Below are 18244 nucleotides of genomic sequence, written 5' to 3' on the forward strand. Positions count from 1 at the left end.
TGATTAAAACTGACAACTAATGAAAATCCCAAATTCAGTATCTCCGAAAATTAGAATATTACTTAAGACCAATACAAAAAAAGGATTTTTAGAAATGTTGGCCAACTGAAAAGTATGAACATGAAAAGTATGAGCATGTGCAGCACTCAATACTTAGTTGGGCCTCCTTTTGCCTGAATTACTGCAGCAATGCAGTGTGGCATGGAGTCGATCAGTCTGTGGCACCGCTCAGGTGTTATGAGAGCCCAGGTTGCTCTGATAGTGGCCTTCAGCTCTTCTGGATTGTTGGGTCTGGCATATCGCATCTTCCTCTTCACAATACCCCATAGATTTTGTATAGGGTTAAGGTCAGGTGAGTTTGCTGGCCAATTAAGAACAGGGATACCATGGTCCTTAAACCAGGTACTGGTAGCTTTGGCACTGTGTGCAGGTGCCAAGTCCTGTTGGAAAAGGAAATCTGCATCTCCATAAAGTTGGTCAGCAGCAGGAAGCATGAAGTGCTCTAATACTTCCTGGTAGACGGCTGCGTTGACCTTGGACCTCAGAAAACACAGTGGACCAACACCAGCAGATGACATGGCCCCCCAAACCATCACTGACTGTGGAAACTTTACACTGGACTTCAAGCAACGTGGATTATGTGCCTCTCCTCTCTTCCTCCAGACTCTGGGACCTTGATTTCCAAAGGAAATGCAAAATTTACTTTCATCAAAGAACATAACTTTGGACCACTCAGCAGTAGTCCAGTCCTTTTTGTCTTTAAATGCTTCTGACGCTGTGTCTTGTTCAAGAGTGGCTTGGCACAAGGAATGCGATAGCTGAAACCGATGTCTTGCATACGTCTGTGAGTATGTGGTTCTTGAAGCACTGACTCCAGCTGCATTCCACTCTTTGTGAATCTCCCCCACATTTTTGAATGGGTATTGTTTCACAATCCTCTCCAGGGTGCAGTTATCCCTATTGCTTGTACACCTTTTTTCTACGACATCTTTTCCTTCCCTTCGCCTCTCTATTAATGTGCTTGGACCCAGAGCTCTGTGAACAGCCAGCCTCTTTAGCAATGAGCTTTTGTCAGTTTTGTCAGTGCCACAGACTGATCGACTCCATGCCACGCCACATTGCTGCAGTAATTCAGGCAAAAGGAGCCCCAACTAAGTATTGAGTGCTGTACATGCTCATACTTTTCATGTTCATACATGAAAAGTTCATCCTAACCCTTAAGTAATATTCTAATTTTCGGAGATACTGAATTTGGGATTTTCATTACTTGTCAGTTTTAATCATCACAATTAAATGAAATAAACATTTGAAATATATCAGTCTGTGTGTAATAAATCAATATAATATCCAAATTTCACTTTTTGAATGGAATAACTGAAATAAATCAACTTTTTGATGATATTCTAATTATATGACCAGAACCTGTATATGTAGGCCTAAATGCTTCCTCAGAAAAACCCTTGATCTGATTTTATTAACCATGAGAGTGAATTCAGGTAAAGTGGGCTATTCATCTCAATGAAGAAAAAAAACTTAAGGATTTTAAATGAGTGACGTAAAATGAATGAATAATGTGATTTCTGCATCATTTAGGAACTATTCAAATAAGCAAATGTGTGACACTGTTCATGTGAAGTCCTTTGTACAAAAGGTCAGATGTTCTTGTTTCCACTGAATCGCTCAAGAAAATGTATGTACATTTTAAAATTAAAGTTTCTTCCTCAAATCATATGCTGGTAATTTGAGACCAGACCTGAACCGTCGTAAAAATAATGTAGTGGATCTCGCATGAAAGGTTTTCATTCTGACTCCATTGCAAGAGTTATTTAGGCAGATATAAACAGAAAAAATATAGGCTGTATAAAAAACAGTAACCCTTATTTTAGATCAACAACTGTGTGTTCACAATGTTTACAGAAAGAAGAATTCTGAGAAGTCTGCCCTCATGTAATACCAGCAATAGTCCTCTGCTAACTGAAGAGGGCGCTATCATCTTGCACCTTGCCAGTATACTTAACGAGCTTGGTGTATTGGATAACGTTGTGGGAAAATGTATAAATAAAATCTAAATCATACTCTAAAATCACTTTGGATGCAGGTCAAGACGATGGTTTACTGATAAACAAATCAGAGGAGAGAAGGTTTGGTTATTTTACAAATAAGGCACACACACACAACTGTTCAAAAGTTTAGAAAGATTTTTTCTAAAAGAAATTGATACATTTATTCTGTTTTTACTATACTTTTATTGAACTGATAAAGTCATTAAAACTGATAATGTCATTAAATATATTTATAATGTTACAAATTTTTTCTGTTTCAAATAATTGCTGTTCTCTTAAACTATCTATTCATCAAAGAATCCTGCAAAAAAAAAAAAAAATCCACACACTTCAACTAGATAAGAAGAAATGTTTCTTGAGCACCAAATGTTAAGGATCATGTACTAAGGATTGGAATAGTGGTCTCTGAAGATTCAACTTTACCATTACAGGAACATATTACATTTTAAAATATTTTAAATAGAAAAAATATTTAATAATATTACTGTCTTCACTGTATTCTGTTTTTGTTAAAATAAATGCAATCTTCACTAGACTGAGACTCTACTTATTCTTATCTTAATCTTTCTGACCAACTTTCGAATGGTAGCCAACTTTATATTTGTGTTTTTCACACACAGGACTAATCTGCAGTGATTGTATATAATCGATTGTTTATTTGAATTGTAGTGCCATTTTAGCGTGTAAAAGTGCATTTTAAAAATGAATAAACAGGACATAAATATTTTCAACATGAAATTCAAGCAAGTAAGGCCTGAATTAATACTCAAAACAAATTAACATTCAGATGCTGTTTAATACCTTCAATTATCATACTTTCAAAAGCCACCCCTGAGGTTTACTATTAATAGCTTGATTAAACAGAGCAACAGGTGATTGTTGGCTGTTAATTATTTATCTTGTTTTCATGAGTGTTTTGAGGCACATCCACCCCCTCAGGTACCGCTCAACGACTGTCCAATGATCGCAGCCTTAATCACTCCTCTTGAGTAATGAAACCTGCTTGTGTTTTTTTAAAGCAGTGGTTATACAGTTCACGCTTAATCAGAACACTTACAAAGTATTTTTCTCTGCCTAAACCCAACCATGTGTAGGCCCATAATTGAATAACTGTTCAAAATTAGATTTTTAAATGGATTCATAAATGGAATTATGATCATGCATTACAATGGCATCTAAAGTTCCTACTTTTATGTATTATCTTTATTTGAACATCTATAGCCTATACTGATAGGGTTGTTTTTAAAGGAATAGTTCAACCAAAAATGAATTTACATGTTCCAAAATGGTATGACTTGCCTTTTTTCTGTGGAATATAGATGATGATATTTTCGAAATCTGTTTATGTCCGTATAATGAAAGTCGAAATAACATTGGACCCCATTGCCTTTTATTGTGGAGACAAAAAAAAAACACAGAGTCATTTTTCAAAATATATTTTTGTTTCTTTTAAGAAATAAAGCCAGGCTTGGAACAATATGAGGGTGAATGGTAACACTTTACAATAAGGTCTCATTTGTTAACATTAGTTAATGCATTGCCTAACATGAACAGACAATGAGCAGTGTATTTTTACAGCATTAATTAACCTTTGTTAATGTTTGTTAATAAAAATGTTCTTGTTCATGTTAGTTCACAGTGCATTAACTAATGTTAACAGACACATCTTTTGATTGATGTATGCCATTAACTAAGATTAAAAAGTATTGTTCATTGTTAGTTCATGTTGTAGTTAACTAATGAAACATTATTGAAAAGTGTTACGGGGTGAATAAATGACTTTTGCGTGAACAATCTTTTATTTCTTAACAATCCTTTACTGAGCATAGATAGATATGCCCACAGAAATGGACGCAAGAAACTCATGGCAAGATTTTTACTTGGTGGAAAACTTTACCCAAGATAAGTGTTGAAAGTGTTGTATGCTATTGGCAATTCTCTTACCATTCTAAGGGGATATGGTGCTAATTTGGCAACACATGGGTGTAAATCCATCACTAATACAGGTATGTGTCATCCCAATTAAACTAGACTCGCAGGTGGAGACCTTTTGTTACCCGTCTGCCCTTGTCAGCTCTTCTGCCCCCTCATTGGGCTCTGGTAAACATCTGACTTTCCATCAAGAGGAGACTAGAACAGTCACCATCTGGAGGAGGGTGTTTGGCCCGAGGATACAAAACAATGACATGAAAATACAAGTCAGGGGAAAACAATGTGATGACGCGTGCCAAAACGGCCCGGCCACGTCTTTTTGTAGTTTACAGGAGAGATTTCGGTTTCAGCGCCCACGCTCCTATTTTCGTCCTTCAAATGATGATGACACACGGTTGTTTTCAATCCCTGTGGATCCGGCGGAGCGCAGCATGTTCGAGTTGTTGATGGCCTGTGTAAACTTTTCTGCTCGTTCCCTGGTGTGACATGTTCTTGCCCGTTTCGTATCTGCTCCTAGTACTTTTAGAGCTCACTGGTTCATTTCAGACTGTTCCTTTGGCCAAAAAGAGCAGAGATAAATAATAATACGAGAGCTATTCGGCAGTGTTTTAGCTTTATGACCTTGATTCACACACTCTCAGCACATGAGTAATACAAGCCACATTATAGTAACTGCTGTCAGTGAAGGTAACCACTGCTACTTCTAGATGTGTGTGTCAGCACCACTGCCGAACCGTGCTATTAATAGAAGGCACAGTGTGTCTCAGGTGAAAGCAGTCTTTGTGTCCTGTGGTCTTTGCTGTGTGGGCTGTGTGTGTGGCTCGGGGAAGGTGACAGGTGCAGATCTGTGTTGTGGCCAGCTCATCTGTTTTACACTTTTTGTCCTTTTAATGCAGAAACAGTGCAGAGAGTATCTTGGCTAGTACAGGAGGAAAAGTTCTATATATTAGGGACGCACAGTATATGCACAATGTACCATATAAGTCAGTATTAAAGATATTTATTTTTCTTTCATCTAACACTTTTATACCAACAATAAATCGGATGGATTCATACAAAACAGATGGAAAAAACATGCAATATAAAAGTATAATTTTTCAATTTATCGGTCCCAGTTGATTTCCCTTTTATAAACTACTAATAAATCTGATGCATTCATACAAAAAAAGTATGTTCAATATCATACTGCTTATTGGTCAATATTACTTTTTTTCAGTATCAGACAATATTTATTTATTTGTGGATATTTAATATTCATGTTCTCCTATTTTTACTTTTAGTTTACCTCTGCTGTCATCTAATGCTGGCTTAAAGTTCATCTTTAAAACACTAATCATTTAAAAACAGTGTTTAATGTCATCTTTAGCAAATCTCAAAATGAATACCCATCTGTATGTTGTGATGCTAAAATTTTTTAGTGTATTATTTTTAATTCGTTTAGAATTTTAATAGGAGTTATTTATTATCGGTTATCTGTCATAACATGAATATAATTCTTGGCTTATTGCATCAGCCAAATATTTGTATGTTTGAGCATCCCTAATAAAATACAGCAAAATAGCATTAGTATTAGTAAAAAGTTAAATAGTGAATTACAAAACTGCATTAGTGAAACACTATTATCCCCATCATGACCACAAGTTTCGGTTTAAATTTCAATAAAGATTAAGGTAAATCATGAATCTTTTATCTTTTTTTAATATATTAAGATCAAACAATCTGATTGCATGCGGTTAAAGAGATGCCTGAGAGGAGAGCGCTGTTCAAAACAGATAAGGCCCCTTTCTGCTTCACTCACTCACCCTCATCCAACGTTTCCTGCTGCCTCATAGAGTCTTTATCTCAACCCATCTCTTAACTCGGATATACCGCAAACCCTCTCACTCTCACGGTTTAACCAGTCGCAGTCGAGGAGGCGTACTTGCTCTACCAGCTCTCTTTCCATCTGTCTCATCAGTTTAAGACAGTGTGAAGATACAGCTGATCCTAAGAGCTGTTAACGCTTTTCTAAAACATCCACTATAGCTGTGACCAAATATAAACAGTTGACATAAATATTCACTTTCAAGATAAGGAAAATCCTTATATGTTCATCACATTTCAACTTACTAAAATGAATGGGTGGGAAAGGAGTTGCTGGTGCTTGGCTAGCTGTTAAATAACATGTGTACTCTTGGTCATTGATCATCACCTTCTCAGTGCCTGTTTCACAGACTCTCCATTCACTTATTGATTCATGCAAATTGATTTCATATGGATTTTGTGATGTAATCTATTAGCTGCTCATGTGTCTGCTAAAGGCTTTTAAATGATCAGACGAATTGAGCTGTCGGCCGAATGAGGTCAAGAATAATGATCTGGGATAAACTGCAAAGAAACTGAAAATGAAACAAAGAATGTTAGAAAAAAAAATTAAACGGAAGGAATATGAAATTACTGAGAAAGGAAACAGGGAAGGTCTAGTTGATTTAGATGATTTATATTGCATAAAATAAAGCTTGATTTCGGAGTATATATTTTGATTGACATTTTTTATTAAATTTTAAGCATAAATGGTCTTGTCTTGTGTTTAAAAACAATTTGCCAATGGGGTAAAACTAGATTCAAAATATATTCTCTTATTTTCTTATGCATTTTTGTTGTATTTTGTATGCATTTTGGGTAACACTTTATTTAGACAGTCCTGCATTCCAATTGCTTTGGGCCTAATAAGTCTTATTTTTTAGGGTGGCCAAGGTCAATGATCCTTCATGGTTATCTACTGTTTTACATTTAAAAAATGATACTAAGATGAATTTCTTACGTAAAATGGTAATATTGTTGTAGAACAATAAAGAAGCAGCAATTCCAATCACATTATTAAACAGCCAGCAGCAAAATTGCTTTTTATTCTGGCTGACCTTTTGCAAAATGAATAATATTTATTCTTTAAGCTCAAAATCAGTTTCAAATCACACTTTGGATTCTTCAGCCAAACAGCTTTTTGATTGTATAGCAGACATTTATAAACATTCACTGTCCCTTTAACAGCCCAGGGGGTTACAATGCATGTTTGAAAGATTGAGAACTTAATGCAATCATGAAACAATTAGTCAAAAGCACTTGTGTGAACGCTGCCTGAATTATGCAGATGGTGCAGATCTGTATTTCTCCTGTGAGGTGCTATGAACTTGAATTAAACTCAAGGGTATGGCCTGCTCTCCAAACTGGCTGCATGGCCAAAAGAACAAAACAAATCGGGGTGACGTCTTCTACACGTGCTGGCGTTTATCATGCTACATTCACTGGCAGTAATGTGTTTAGACGCATGTCAGGACCACTGTTGTTGGGATGGAGGGGGATGGGAGACTTATCTAGTACTGCTAGATCAGCACAACTTTGATTTCATTGATTGAGTCGACTGCAGAGGACATCTCAACAGTCATATTACACAAAGAAAGGAATGTAGCTTACATTTTCTGCTACATGTCTATATAAACATCACGCTCTTCTTAAATAACAAATACATTTAAAGCATATGTTTAATATTAAATTGCCTTAATAAAACTATAATATAATATAATTAATGTAATGTAATATTACTGAAAAATAAATGTATGTGTTTGAATTACAGATAAAATGTTCATCCATTTTGATTACACACTTTAACATAAACAAACTAATACAATTAATGTGATGAATATGTGTCAGTCATATATAATGAAACTGGCAATAATTCTGTAAGAGTACTAATACACGTAATGTTTTAAATACACAATAATCAGGTACATGTTACAGGTACATATAAATGTATCATTAATAAATTTAATTTGTTTCGATCTCATACATTTTAATAAGTGAATATTGCTTGTCCCAAAGCATGTTCATACTTTTTCAATGAATAAATGTAACTATTTACACAATGAACATGATTTATGCTGATTCTAAACCATTTGGGGGAAAAAATGCATTTTTAAAATATCATTATTATGTAAAAAAACAAAACAAATATGCAAATAGTTCATAAACTATACCACAATTTTTTTGAGTGCAGAAATCGTCCCCGTTTCATTTATGTATGACTGGCAAATATGCATCACATTAAGATTTTTAGTTTGTTTATGTTAAAACTGTGTAGTTTAAATGGATGGATATTTTATTTGCAATTCAAAATATTTTTTGATACATAACATAACATACAATATATAAACATTTGATTCTTAATACCATTGTCAAAAAATCACGTCTAAATTTTATAAAGTAATTTAAAAACAAAAGTTTTAGGTTTTTTTTTTTTTTTTTTTTGTAGCATATAGTATTTATTTTAGTTTCTTTTTTCGATGTATCTCATTATTACCTTAGTGGAGTGATGACATGCATATTTAAAATGAATTAAATCTGAGTGAATGCCTAAAAGTCTATTGATATTTCCCTAAATTGAATAGGCCTACATAAAAACGAATCTTGTAATTCCTGGTATACTTCATTATACATTAGGAGAAGACTTCCATGGAACACCCTGTTGGCCAATGTCAAGCACTATTGTAATGACTTATGACTCATTATGGAAGCATAGATAAAAAAAGACAGCGTATCTGTGTAGTTTTTAAGTGTTTTAAGTAGCTCATTTGTTTTCTGTCAGATCATCAGTACGAGTTATTATGTATACAACAACAGACATCACAGAACATCCTAATCCTGTGACTGACAAACTTGCAGTTTTCTCACACCACAGAAAGACTTTCTGCAGACTCAGTGCTTTGTTTATCGGCGGTATTTATACACTTCTTCTTTATGGTGGCTTGACAGCAAGGAGTGGCACGCTACTGTTCTCAGTATCACAGTTTGCTGTGGAGGTGACGGACTAGATCTTTTCCCATACTTGTATATTTCTTTCTGTCTCCATAACAAAAACAACTAAATGCTTGTTTACATTACAGTGATATGGATATTTGCATGAATTTGATCGTAAAAACCACCAGCAGTTACAATGAAAGGGGTCTGTTTTTTAAATCATGGCATCTGTCTTCACATTTACGCACAGACAATAAAGTCACAAATGTGTCAAATGTAATTGAGGTTTTCCCTGCTGACCATGACGTTCTGTGCATGTCAACTTTAAGAAGTTCCATGTCTATAGATTACAAAAGGTGTCTCATTGCATTGTACAACCCGCCTTTTGGTTTATAAAGATGGATGAGCTGCTGATGCATAAACAGATAAAATAGCTTGTCACTGTGAAGGCCGGGGGCCGAGATGCCAGATCTACTCTCACTTGGCTCCTGTGGGACGGTGGGTTTCTTCACCTTTCCATCAGGTATGAAAACAAGGTCAGAGAGCAAGGAAGAGGAGAAACACTGACTGTATGACTGCATGGGGATGGAGCATTTGCCTGTTTCTCACAGCGTTTCTTTAACTATGGGAACTTTTAAAGTTAATTTGTTTTACCAACATTGGATATCATTTTTTTTTAAAGAATTAAAACTTTCATAAAGCAAGGGCACATTAAATTGATCAGAAGAGACAGCAAAGACTTTTAGACTGTGAAATAAATGCTGCTCTTTCTATTCATCAAAGAATCCTGTTTTTTTTTTAAATCATGGTTCCCACAAAAATGTTAAGCAGCACAACTGTTTTCCACATTGATAATAATAAGAATGTTTCTTAAGCAATAAATCAGCATATTAGAATGATTTCTGAGGGATCATGTGACACTGAAGACTGGAGTAATGGCTGCTGAAAATTCAGCTTTGCCATCGTAAATTGGATTTAAAAATATATTAAAATAGAAAACAGTTATTATAAATTATAATATCCTTTCATTTTTCTGTATTTTAAATGCAACCATGGTGAGCATAAGCATATAAATCTTACTTCAAAAACATCATACAAATCTTACCAACCACAAACTTCTGAACAGTACTGTATGTATTGTGCTTGAGACTATCCTGTGGTAGAAATGGCATTTTATACATTTTTAGAATAAAATGGCTTGCTAAAGATAATTTTATTGCAAGCATTTTATATATTGCATATACAACTAAATATTTTCACACATTTGCTCTAACAAAATTATATTTATTGGAATGACACACAAAAATATATCTTCTGTATATCTCAGTAATATTTTAGATACTAGTTTTTATTAGCTAATATTTTTTATTTTCCAGTTTGATTTCAATTTAAGTTAAAAATATGTCTATTTAAAAAATATATATTTTCATTTCAGTTTTAGTTTTTACAACACGTTCAAATAAATAAATATTAGAAATGTTGCCTAATATTTGGCAACTAGTTAAAATAAAGTAAGTTTAGGTTTTGTATATATTTTTTTTGTTTTTTTAAGGTTTTGGCTTTAGTTAACTATAATAACCCTGCTATATCTTTTACATCTCATATCTGATTGCATGCATGCTTATTACTGACCAAGTGCACTCAATAAAAAATAAAATAAATAAAAACATTATTAAGACCCACGTTTTTGAGGGATTGTCATCATTTGTGTAGAAATTTATACAAATCATTTTTAAACAATAAATATTGAAATGGTTTATTGTAGGCCTACTATTTGTTAAGATTATCATAGTTTTAATTAAAATAAACTAGATAGAAATAACAATAAAATCTATGCAGGTATTTAGAATTTAGCAAAAATGAAATCATGCTAAAAACATTTCCAAGGGAATTTAAATATAACAGAAAAGAAATTACCCTGTTGTTCATGAAACACCCATCAAAAAACTCACAATACACAAAACCATATAACCAAACAAAGCTATTACAAAAAACGTATACATGCAGTCTCATTTCGAGAAACAATAATGCAGATAAATGTTTGTGGTTCCCATTTGTAGCTGTGAAATGTTACCTCAAATTAACACATTACTTCCCCATTCTGTTGAAGCACATAAGCCAGAGTGAGAGCGTCAAATGCCCTTGGTGGTGAAAGTGCTGACGAGCCAGTTTGACATGAGATGGCGAGGACTGATAACACCTTTTGAAGCCTGATCCCTATTTGCCACCTGTGGGAAAGCTCATCTTCTCTGCCCCCCATGTTCTTTCACCATCATGGTCCTGTCACACTCTACCAGCCGGTTTCAAGATCAGCAGACAAACATGATATTAAGGAGACAAAAAGCCAAACGCTGAGCTGATTCATTATTTGCGAGGGTTATTGTCAAAACCATATGAAAATCCATTACTTGAAATAAAATAAACATTAACTAAAATAATAAAATAAAATTAAGCCAAGGCAACGTTTCTCATTTTCGTTTAGTACTAAAATAACTAAAACTAAATCAACTAAAGAAACTACATGAAAAAAATTATAAAAATGACTACAATGAAAACAGAAAATATAAAAATAAAATCTAATTCAAAATATTTACTAAAACTATAAAAGTACACTGATAAAAATGATTCTGTGGTGAAGTAAAGAAATTAGTAAAGAAATTTAAGTTTAAATATCAACGTTAGAAAATTAAGTAAAACCTACTCAACTTTCTGACACGGGTGTTCCCATCATGCACTGGGGCAGGAATAATTAATATGGTTGCATTTTTTCACTATAATTGCTTTTGTTGTTAGGTTAGGTAACTTGCTGTTTTATGACATCTGGAGTTTATTTTAGACTTAAAATGACATGTTCATACTGATCCATGATCCAACGAATGTTACCGTTATTGTGTATTGTGTACACAATACTGTTACCGTTATTGTGTATTGTGTACACTTTGGATGTGCCAGTTTTAGACAATACAATTAAGAAGATTTCTGCTATATCTGTAATGTGTATATCTACCCTGCTGCTTTATGGCATACAAGGAACCACTGTCATTTATCCATTACACTATCAATTACCCCATGTTATCCTGCTACATTTGACCCATACATTACATTAAGATGAAGACATGTTGAAAGTCTGTATTCTATGAAAAACTTCTGTCTTTAATTCCATGGACCATCGTGACACATTTCTGAGCTGATTGGGTAATTTAACTGTTTGGCGAATGTACAACTGCCAGCGAAGCACTGCAAATCTATAAAAGCTCTGTTTACTTATAGCATCTAGTTTGGCTCCAGGTTTAGAAACAAATCTTCTTCAGAAGACATCAGCTGGACACGTCTATCTCACTGTTTTGTGTGCTGAAATATTCAGGATGCAGTCTTGGCGGCTCCAGACTTACGGCCTTGAACTTTTTGTCAACTCAGTGCTCATGAAATGTTCAGTCTTTAAGTTTGTGGCTTTAAAATAAAAGAGTCCACATGAGGCTTTAACAAAAGCATGACCAACTGAGCTTTTATGGCCGGTTTAATCCTGTACTTTAGCCAGGCTAAGGCAAGTGTATCAGTGGCAGAGGTTTGAGAGGGAGAAGGAAGTGACAGTGTGGGAGGAAGCCTGAATTCTTCCAGTGGGTCATGTGTGTGTTGTGTGCTCATGAAGTGCTGTCATCAGTTCTGACGCACAAGAGACCAGCCAGCATCTGCTTATCTGAGGTTTTCTTCTATAGAAATGTACAAGACACTTGCAAAGGTCGACATAAATCTGAGTTTCCACTTGTAAACTTATTGCAAAACCTATTAGAATGCGTGCAGTAAAATACTCAAAATGCTGGTCTAGTTCACCCAAAAATGAAAATTTGGTCATTATTATGGTGTAAAAAGTGTATGGCTTACTTGTTTTTGTCCTTACCATGAAAGTTAGGGGTCTAAAACAACACTGGAGCCCACTGACTTTCATCAAAAAACATTCTTCTTTTTTTTCCGAACGAAAAAGTCTGTTACGACATGCAGCTGAGTTAATTAAAACTATCCCTTTAATCGCAGGTTTGACTTTGATATTCAGCACTACACTGCTGCATAGTGTTGTAGTAAAATCAGTTCCTAGAACTTACCGAAAGTGAGACGATTCATTGATACAAAGTGCTTGTGAACGGTAAATCATAATGAATCACAACACCCCCACTAGCTGTCATTGCTCCAAACGCAGAAACAAGTGGACATCCTGAGCGGAAACCACTAACCCCACCGCCGCATTGCATTCCTTCACTTCATCTCCCCTCACTCTTGAACAAAGTCACTTGACCAGACCCCTATTTAGGAAGTGAAAGAGGAAGCTCCATATATCCCCATCCATCCTTACTGCCACACGGCTGCTGCTGTTCACGTGAGGGGTGAGAGAGATAGAGGACATTGGTATTATCCACACTAAAAAACAGCCTGAAAGCAGGAACAGACCAGTTCTGACCAGCCAAGTTCTGCTTGAGAGATCAGGCACTTTGACTCAGTGTTCGGCCAGAGGATGTTACTTGGGTACTGTACTATAACTGCAGGTGGACGAATGTACAAAAATAAAAAAAAAGGAAAACTAGACCTCAAAATGTTCTACATGGTACACGTAGTTCTCATTTTAATATGATTAATCAATATTATTACATGTATAATTTTAATATAAAATTAGAAATGTAAATTATATAAAAATGTTTAAATGTAATACATATAATGCATCTTATTTTAAAATGATAATTGAAATAAATATAGGCTACATAAGTTGTAAATCAATTATAAATGTATATTACATAAAATGTATAAATATATTTATTACATTTTTATAATATGCATTTATATTATTATTTATATTGTATAATATATTTATTTCATTTATAATTTTAATATGATATACATTATAATGTATATTATATTGAAATTACAAATGAAATAAATATATATAATTATAAATAAAAATGAATAATACAAATGCTAAAATAAACAAATGCTAGACTGTAAAATTTTCTACAAGGCACAAAGTAATTCTAATTTTAATATAATTAATCAATATCATTAAATATTATTCATTATTATATATTTGATCATTAATATATATATATATATATATATATATATATATATATAAATTATCACTGTATTAAAATAATATTATATTTAATATATACAATTGTAAATGTATGTGTAATAAACAATGTATATTATATTAAAATTATAAATGAAATAAATATATATATGTATTTTATCATATTGCAGTAACAGAAAATTGATAACATAAATACAACTATAAATTACAAAACTATAAATGTAATAAAAACAAAATTTTTAAAAAATTCTGCCAAATAATATAGTTTTAAACTTGTGAACTTTAAAATTGTTTACAGTTCGCGAACAACGTATAGCAAGCAGACAAATTTATACATAATAATAATGGAAATACGTGTGCATTTATGTGCACGGCTCATCGGATCAATTCACAACTGTCCGTTTTACAACCAGAATATGTTTACAATTGAAAAAGCCACTGTTAGTGTGTTATCAACTTTTTTGCGCTTTTGTTTGTTCTTGGTCTCTTCCTGCCTCAGTATTTCAGTGACCCTCTGATGCCACAGAGAAGCAGACACCTTGGGTGTAAAGTGCTGACTCAATGGACCGAAGGCAGAGTGGGGGAAGGAGGGGACTGGAGGACTCAGACATTAGCCACAATATCTCATGCGCAGGGAGAGAGGTTGTTAGTGACTTTTACAACTGCACTGCGTATGCCGTGATAAAACACTGTACATCGAGTCATGTCTCACTACAAGAGCACCATAGAAAAACAAAACACCAATGATATATAGAATTACCTACATTAAAAAAGTGCTGGTCATACAAATGCAACCCGAAGAAAGAAGATTAACTATGAAAAATACACAGCAGACAGCTTACAGAACATAACACTGATTTGAGTGAATGTCAGTCATGATGAGTGAATCGCTAAAATCTAAAGTCACATTATTCCAATTTTTATTGATCAGAGTCCACAATGCTTTCAATCATTCTCGCTTATGAAGGACAAGCTCACCCTAAATGGGATGAGAAAGAGCCCATAAATCTGTTGCTTCGTGAAAAACTGCTTTTGCACCTGTGACCCTGTATTGCACAGGTGGCACGTCATTACAAAGAGGTCAATCTTGCACTAACTGTTAAGGAGCAGTTGACAACAAGGTCGAGGGTTAAAGGCTGTTTTGCCACACATGTTGTTTAGATCCAGAGAAAAGGAGAGTTGTGTAAACCAAAAATAACAAGATCTATTTATGTCAGTGTTGTGAAAGTGTATCAGCACTACTGCTTTAATCATTTCATTTACTTTTATTAACAAAGTGTGCAATCCATATTTGCCTAGTTTAGATTTGCATATTTAAATCCTTTTAATTCACCACCAAAAGTGCAAATATTCTAAAGCTACATTGTTCGTGGTTTAGGGTTTAGATTACTCATTGTTCTTGTAAAGTTTGTTGGGCTAGCTGTTATTGGAGTTATATAGTACAACAATTACGTACAAGAGAAATGAAGCGACAGTTCGGATGGATGGCCTTTGCTTTCCTCTTAAGGAGAGGGCAGAGGGCTAAACTTATTTCCACCTTGGTACAATCAGTGCCGTGCAGCTCTTCTCCGAGTCTCTCGAGTCATTAGAAACACAGTTGTCTCAGGAAACAGCCGCTAAGCAAGGTCAAAGGTTGCTGCCAGTAGACATACCTGCGTTCTGTTTTTTTTTTATGCTCACATGATATTTTATGTGTGTGTGCTGATGCATTTGTGTGTGTTTCAGGTCAATCTGTGTTGACTTTTTATGAACAATGTGGTTGATTGGTTACATATAAAACATGCGCATAATAGGCCTACATACAAAAGTACGAAAGATTAGGGAACTCAAATACTTTTTTTGCTTCAAAAATTTATTCTGGAGGTAACAATGCAAATCACAATCATTTCCTCTTCAAAAGTTCCAACGAACAATTCTTGAAAATGGTACAACTGATTAATGAAACAAATGAAAGACATAGAAAATGTTCAAACAAACAAAAATGCCAATGCAATGCATCTATTGCCAAAAGGGTCAAATGTCATTTGCATAGCTGAGATGGCTGTTGTGAAAACTCAAAGATAAAAGATATACATTATCAAAACCAGCTTGACATGTCAGAGATAAGGTCGAGTGGAAATATAAAATACTAAATAAGAGAACTAAAACTTTCTCCTCCGCTGACAAAAACAAACAAAAAAAAACATAAGATGGTTTGCTGGTCTTGCAGCTGGTTTTAGAGGGGTTTGAGGCATCAGACCAGCAAACAATCTTATTTCTAGTTTAAGATGTTTTTAGCAGAAACTTAAAAAAAATCCTGAATACATTTTGAACTACCGCAAAAACTCGGGCGATGATGGATTTTCACAAGAGGGTCCGTTACTCTGGCAGTTCATTCCGACAACTAGCCTCTCGCATTTGAGTTTATATGCGTCCCTCTCGCGCACCAGCCGACTGAGCTCGTGCTTCAGCTGCTCCACTTGCGTCGCGAGGTTCGTCTTCTCGTGCTCCAGTGTGTGTTTCTGCTGAACGCGTTTGTGCCGGCACGACTGAGCGTACCCGCGGTTCTTCAAGGTACGGCGTTTCTGCTTCAGGCGGATAATATCGTCCTTGCTCATGCCTCGGAGGTGTCGGTTGAGCTCGCGCACAGACATGGACACCAACTGCTGGTCGGAGAAGCGGCTCTCCGCGCGCTCGCTGCGCCTGTGGTGCGTCTGATGGTGGGACTTAAGGTGCGTCACGCCTTGAGATGAGCAGTCGATATGCTGCATTAACTGATCCATGCTTTTGCCGTGCGCAAAGCCGGGATTGTGGCCGAGCTCGGTGTACTGCTGCTGCTGATGATACTGATGCACACTCGGCGCGTGGAACTGACCCATGCTCCTGTATCCCTCCATCTCTGCCTGGTGGAGCTGAGGCGGGTTTGCATGCATGAGATTCGCACTTAAAGCTTCCCGGACATCCTCGGGTGTTAGTTCAAGACAGTGTGGATCTGCGTGCTGTGGATATGTCCCCGTGCTCAGGGTCCAGTAGAGATCGTCAGCACTGCTTCTCTGTCCACTCGGGCTGAAGCTCGGTGATGAAGGGACGGAGCTGCACGGGGTGCTCACGGGTGTGCTGGACACGGAGCCTGGCACGTGTAGACCGCACTGCTGGATAAAAGAGCGCTCTGGTCCCAAAGCTGCAGTCTCCTTCTTCACGTCAAACCTCATGTCAAAGTCACCGTAGTCCATATTCAGCTGATTTTTTGCCAGCTCCAGAAGACCATGATGCTCCGCCGTCATGATGCCTAAAGATGTTTCGATGAAGTGAACAACTTATTACTGTGGTTCAGGTTGCATTAAGGTTCTGAAAACACACCTTAGGCTATAAAATCGAGCTGGCTGTGAAGACACCGATTTCAACCACTCTCCTGAACAATTTAGCCAACGGAAAGTTAGCAGGTTTTCGCCTTCAGGTCTCAGATGGTCTCTCGTTGACCAGCGCAGGATGTATGTTGAAAAGAAAGTAAATCTCGCTGCTTTAAAAGCAGCCGCGCAGCGAGACCACGCCCTCTTTCCTATCAGCTGTCACTCTCACCAAAACACGTCCAAGTTACATTTAGGCTTACCTCAAATCAAAAGAAAAAAAAGCTGTATTTTGTACAACGAAAAAGAAACCTATTAATAAGGTTAGCATACTTTTTATTTTCAAGTTTTCCAGGGTTGACTCTCAGTATAGCTATTTGATTCTCACTAAAGGCCTATTGTTTTATTTATTTATTATATTTAAATAAGTAGGCTAGGCTATAGGTCAAAGGCAGTGCAATAAACAAGCTACCACAATACACTTTCCAGTATAATGATCTGACAGTCACAAGCATTACAATATTGTTGTACAGTTTTGGTGACTGTAGGCCTATATTTCACAGTTCCTATAATTGTTATTAAATAAACCTACACAGGCCTAATGTTAATAGGCCAACATTTGAGCTACAATCTGATTATAATGTCATTGTAATGTCATAATTGTCATTGTAAAATATACTGGCTGGTGCAACGGAAGGCCACACGATCTTAAAGTTGGCCTCTCCAGCAACTGTGACCAATAAAAATAAAGAGAGAGCATAGTCTACAAGACCATCAGGGTAGCACATGACACTAAATTAAAGCTATAAGCATGAACTGAATAACATAAAATGCAACATAAAAATGTAGGCTACTCCAATGTACATGAAAGATAACAAAAATAAAATCTTTCTTAAATAAAATCTAAACATCTCAAAAGTCTGGGAATGCCATTTCCCCTATTCATTATAGCTTAACTTATAACATCTCCATAATTTTAACAAGTGTATTTCATTTTTATTGCTGTGTGTATTGCTGGGTTTAATTTAACGGTGTTCACTGTTGTATTTTTACAGTATATCATAATAAAAAAA

At 35.4% G+C, this 18244-nt stretch overlaps 1 protein-coding gene across 1 annotated transcript; it reads right to left on the reverse strand.

Moving 5' to 3' along the window:
• Window positions 1-15680: 15680 nt before the first annotated feature.
• mafbb (v-maf avian musculoaponeurotic fibrosarcoma oncogene homolog Bb) lies at window positions 15681-17376 on the reverse strand. Its single transcript, XM_077203485.1, has one exon. The coding sequence runs from the start codon at window positions 17106-17108 to the stop codon at window positions 16158-16160; it is 951 nt and encodes a 316-aa protein (XP_077059600.1). The 5' UTR covers window positions 17109-17376; the 3' UTR covers window positions 15681-16157.
• Window positions 17377-18244: the final 868 nt, after the last annotated feature.

The sequence above is a fragment of the Siphateles boraxobius genome, unplaced genomic scaffold, assembly GCF_051911475.1.
Source record: "Siphateles boraxobius isolate OS27281-9 unplaced genomic scaffold, OSU_SipBor_1 5, whole genome shotgun sequence".
NCBI classification, from domain to species: Eukaryota; Metazoa; Chordata; class Actinopteri; order Cypriniformes; family Leuciscidae; genus Siphateles; species Siphateles boraxobius.

What these genes read in the sequence shown, in the direction of transcription:
- mafbb (XM_077203485.1), bottom strand. Translation starts at nt 17,108, where the DNA reads ATGACGGCGGAGCATCATGGTCTTCTGGAGCTGGCAAAAAATCAGCTG.